Raw genomic sequence first — 5,069 nt, 5'->3', positions numbered from 1 at the left:
ATCAATCTCCCTCTCTGTTCATCTGTCAGCTCCTTCCATCCCTCTCAGCCTTCGCTTCCTCCCTCCAAGAAAAAGACAATCACTACGGAATGTTCTACCGTATTCTCTTTGATCTCTAGTATTGGAATCATTCTTCCTATCCGCCATCACATTCCCTCAATCTTTATTATTCTATTTCATTCTCAGTGGAAATGGAAGGTAACATGGTAAAAGCACATGCTGTATAGTAATCTATTCACACTGACCGAGGAAGACAGGGCTACACTGTTTCCCTATTAAACACAGGAACCGTGAAAAATAGACTCATTGTCTTTATGAATCATGATGGAAAGCCATACACAATGTCAGAGCTCGCTGTACTATATATTGTTTTCCACAAAAGGTCTGAATTCCAAACCCATGTTGGTCACATTTCTTTATTAAAAGCAATAAGATGCCATATTGTCAGCAGCAGGTAGATGTACAGTAGTAATTAGACAGAAAGAGATGATTATACACAGAGGGATATAGAGAAAACAAAATACAAAGACAGAACATGGTGTGAGAGACAGCAGGATTGTTCCTTTCAGGAAGCTTCCTACTCGAGTCCATTCACTCTACTGATAGACTACACTCTACTAAACCATTCTGCCGGTAGAGACCAGAGCCCCCTGCCGGTAGAGACCGGAGCCCCCTGCCGGTAGAGACCGGAGCCCCCTGCCGGTAGAGACCGGAGCCCCCTGCCGGTAGAGACCGGAGCCCCCTGACGGTAGAGACCGGAGCCCCCTGCCGGTAGAGACCGGAGCCCCCTGCCGGTAGAGACCGGAGCCCTCTGCCGGTAGAGACCGGAGCCCTCTGCCGGTAGAGACCGGAGCCCTCTGCCGGTAGAGACCGGAGCCCTCTGCTAAACAGGGCCCCAGGTTGTCATCCTGATTGATGTGATCATCAACCAATAATGATGTCTCTCCCTTCCATCATCATCATCAAATCCACAGGATTCTAGAGCAGACAGTACCTAACAGTGACATGATGTCATACTCACATCATCATCAATAAATAAAGAGATTGATACATACTTTTTTGATGACATGGTATTCCCAGTTTGAGTAATCAGTTATTCTGTACATAATTGAAAATGATATTATGGAGAACAAAATGGGCACACACAGGGGTTCTTAAAGACCAGGTTTAAGACTGACTGGTCTAATCTCAACCAGGCTCACTCGCAGTCCAAACTAAAGCCAAGTTCTATTTAGGTCCCTAGACCCTTAACCTAACCCAGGGCTCTCCAACCCTGTTCCTGGAGAGCTACCCTCTTGTAGGTTTCCACTCTTATTACAATCAGGTGCGTTAGATTAGGGTTGGAGCGAAAACCTACAGGATGGTAGCTCTCCAGGACCAGGGTTGGAGAGCCCTGCCCTATCCCTTAACACCATGGTGTTCACTGAATGGGTAGGAGCAAGGGGAAGAGGCAAGGGACCGAAATGGAAGCAGCCACACCAACTAGCCCTCAGTCCAGCTACAGTGCAACACACACTAAATAAAAACAGTCCCCTCATCATAGTCTTCACTTGTTTCTCTTGTAGATTTTCTTGGCGAAGTTGAGGAAAACTGCGTGAGGAAGGTTTTGGGCGTGACGCGCGATGAGTTTCTGTAAGCGCTGATAGCTGTCGTCTTCGTATTGGTGGTACAGGGTGGGCATCTGTAGGGTGTTGTACAGTGCTTTCACCTTCTCCACACTGTCACGCCGACCATAACATGACTGGAAGAGGAAAATAAAAGTGAATTATTTCTCACCAGAGTGTCTAGTCAGAGCAGTTTACTGTAAAGAAGTGAATAAATGCATTCATTCCCTTAATCCTCCATCCATCATGGCTTGACTTGTGTGTTTACAGTTCAATGGTCAACTGTGACCTCTCACCTCCAGCTCTGCCCTTTGTTCCGGGGTCATGACCCCTAGAGCGGTCACCACCAGCCAGCCGCATTTGTTGTCCTGGATGTCTGTTCCAATCTTACCTGTCACAGCCGGGTCGCCATAGCAATCCAGGTAGTCATCCTGGCAACAGAGAAACATTGTAAAACAATGCTGTTATGACATTGTTCGTGTGTGTGTCAGTCTCATAGAATCACTGTGGTCTCACCTGTATCTGGAAGAACTCTCCCATCTCCAGTAAGATGTGTTTGGCGTTGTTGTGTTCCTCTTCACTGTCGATGCCCGCCTGGGAATGATTCATTATTTCTATAAGTTACAGTTTCTGCACCTTGTATAATGAGACTGACCAGACGTTACAACACTAAACACTCACCATGTACATGGCTGCTGCCACAGGGAGGTAGAAGGAGTAGAAGGCAGTCTTGTACTTTACTATGGCCTTATATCTGACAGAGGGAGGGAGAAAGAATAAAGATTATACCCTTCCAAACACCAACAGCCATACACTCATTCTATCAACAACACCCAATCACCTGTACCTTAAATCTCCATATACCCCTCCATCTCTATACCCCCCCCTCCCTCTCTTACAAACCTCTCCATGGTGAAGCGGTTGAGGTCTATTTGACCAGGAGGAGCGGTCATCAGGTCCAGTGCCTGGCCCAGCTCTGTCTGGAAGGACGTCTGAAACACACAGGAACAGAGAAACAATAGTCAGCTACAGCACAAGAGTCAGCTGTGTAAGTGTGTGTGTGTGTGTGTGTGTGTGTACCTCAGTGAAGAGCTCCAATAGGTGTACGTAGTAGGGCTGTGCCCTGCAGTGTCTGCGCAGTAGTCTGTAGATGGATCCCTCCAGGAGGAAGGAATCATTGATGGCATCCAGACCCACTCTCTCCTGAGAAACAACAGCTATGTTACTGACTGAGCAAACTCTTTAAAGCCTACTACGTTAACAGGGACACATGGTGATGTTGACAGGTGATGCAATATGGAAGTTGATGTAAGCTTACAGTTAGTTTTGGGTAAACCAGTTGGCTGACCATAACAATGCTTTTAGATTAGACTACAATTCTTGTGAGAGCGATAACATTAGTCAGTCTCACCCTCTTGTACCAGCAGGGCTGACCTCTCCGAGTCACTGAAGCATCCATGATGTCATCAGCTACCAGGAAGAACGCCTGGAGCTGAGAGAGGAGAGAGAGAGAAATAAAAAGTCAGTGTTAGTCACTTCACTGTGGTACCTCAGCAAAGTGCTAATTGATGCAATAACTGAGTGTGTGTGTCTCTCACCAGCTCAATGCACCAGCCAACCAGCAGGGCCCGTCGCACAGCATCCTGGGTCAGCTCAGTGGGAGGAACAAGCTCCCTCAAAGAGCCAATCACAGACAGACCTCTGTTTCTTTTTCCTCCAGGAGTGTTGTAATGCAACACCTAAGAGAAAGAGCGACAGAGAAATAGAGATGAGTTGTATGGCATCTTTGCACATCTCAATTTCTCAAATCAAACCCTAGCAACTACCCCTAGACACTTCTCATAGATCTGAAGGAGAAAGAGTGTTTTTTTAAATTCCTATGGTCTCACAACCCCTACCTCTCGGAGTCTGTTGAGAGCGTCAGCGAGGACAGAGTCTGTGAGGTCCTGCTCTGTGAGCTCGGTCACCAGCTCCTCAAACTGGGCCTCAAACAGCTGTGGGTCTGACTGCACCGCCCCCGAGTGGTGGGTCCCGTTGCTGCAACTACTGTCACCCTGAGAGCAGAGGACATTTCAGATTGTGAGGGAAAGTCAAGGAGATAGAAAACAGCATTAGTTTCCAAAGAATCACATTTTAGTACAAGGTCTGGTTTGTACTAAAAATGCTTATACAGAAACATATTTCACATTGTCAACAACTCAGTTTGTTAGCTAACAGTACTAAGTTAGCTCATTACACACACAAGCAGACAGGGTGAACATCTTTACAGCAAACTGCACAACTAGAGTAAATGACAGCTAACAACATCCCAGCGGTGCTGTCAGCAGTAGCTTCAACAGCCTGTTCTCTGCAGTAATGTGACGAATTTGAGGTGAAACTATAGCTAACAGTCTGTGTTCACTATCTCGAAAGACCCAGATAAACAAAGTCTAATAATAGAGATGGCCCACTAACATTAGTAAAAATAGCAAGTTACCTTGGCTAGAATACAAATAGCTAGCTAACGTTACCTAGCTACAGTAGACAGCGCTTAGTCTCCAGATAGTTATTAACTTGTCTGGCTAGCCATTTACGACACAGAGCGATATCAAGCCTGAGAGTTAGATCCCTTTCATGAATAGATTACTAGATAAGCAATTACACACTAGGTTGCAATATCTGCAGCCCTTCTTACCATGATTATCTTGTCCTTGCTCGTAGTGGCAGTCTGTTTGGCAAATCCCTCTTCACTTGTGTTTCTTTACCTGTCAAATGGGAGAGTATTTCGCACACAGAACTTGGGAATTCGGTGTATTGTAGTTTTTGACCACGTTGGCGTTTATTTTATCGCATAGCTTCTGAACTAAACGTCCCGACAGCCTTCGCGAGTGATCGCAGGGCCGTGGAACCACAAGGCTTCATATGACATCGAGCCTTTTGATTCGATAACGCCATCGAACCAGGATGGGCTTTCGGGCTGACTAACCAATAGAAATCCGGAAGAGGAGGAGTTTAGATGTCTGATGTTTAGAGAGTTTGTGGTGAAAGGAACTGCCTTCAAAATATGTACATTAACCCAATCAATTGCTTAGCATGAGTTAAAGGTTTCTTGGCTAATAGTCTAATACATGAAACAATATACACTGCTCAAAAAAATAAAGGGAACACTAAAATAACACATCCTAGATCTGAATGAATGAAATATTCTTATTAAATACTTTTTTCTTTACATAGTTGAATGTGCTGACAACAAAATCACACAAAAAGTATCAATGGAAATCAAATTTATCAACCCATGGAGGTCTGGATTTGGAGTCACACTCAAAATTAAAGTGGAAAACCACACTAAAGGCTGATCCAACTTTGATGTAATGTCCTTAAAACAAGTCAAAATGAGGCTCAGTAGTGTGTGTGGCCTCCACGTGCCTGTATGACCTCCCTACAACGCCTGGGCATGCTCCTGATGAGGTGGCGGATGGTCTCCTG

General features: G+C 45.4%; 1 protein-coding gene across 1 annotated transcript; it reads right to left on the bottom strand.

Annotated features, from left to right (window-relative positions):
* Nucleotides 1–1,151: 1,151 nt before the first annotated feature.
* LOC139573271 (farnesyl pyrophosphate synthase-like) lies at nucleotides 1,152–4,477 on the bottom strand. The gene is made up of 10 exons (XM_071396539.1): nucleotides 4,279–4,477; nucleotides 3,503–3,658; nucleotides 3,203–3,343; nucleotides 3,016–3,096; nucleotides 2,685–2,807; nucleotides 2,508–2,596; nucleotides 2,286–2,358; nucleotides 2,121–2,198; nucleotides 1,901–2,035; nucleotides 1,152–1,741 (listed from the first exon to the last, which is right to left on the bottom strand). The coding sequence occupies exons 1-10, from the start codon at nucleotides 4,279–4,281 to the stop codon at nucleotides 1,547–1,549; spliced, it is 1,074 nt and encodes a 357-aa protein (XP_071252640.1). The 5' UTR covers nucleotides 4,282–4,477; the 3' UTR covers nucleotides 1,152–1,546.
* Nucleotides 4,478–5,069: the final 592 nt, after the last annotated feature.

This window comes from Salvelinus alpinus, chromosome 4 (genome assembly GCF_045679555.1).
Source record: "Salvelinus alpinus chromosome 4, SLU_Salpinus.1, whole genome shotgun sequence".
Taxonomy (NCBI): domain Eukaryota; kingdom Metazoa; phylum Chordata; class Actinopteri; order Salmoniformes; family Salmonidae; genus Salvelinus; species Salvelinus alpinus.
Note: the sequence above shows the minus strand (reverse complement) of the source record. Positions and strands in the feature narration are given on the sequence as shown.

Excerpts from the sequence above, each read along its gene's own strand:
- LOC139573271 (XM_071396539.1), bottom strand. Across the intron at positions 2,597-2,684 it reads TATTGGAGCTCTTCACTGAG|ACGTCCTTCCAGACAGAGCT; the intron begins GTACACACACAC and ends TGTGTGTTTCAG. Across the intron at positions 1,742-1,900 it reads AACAAAGGGCAGAGCTGGAG|TCATGTTATGGTCGGCGTGA; the intron begins GTGAGAGGTCAC and ends TTCCTCTTCCAG.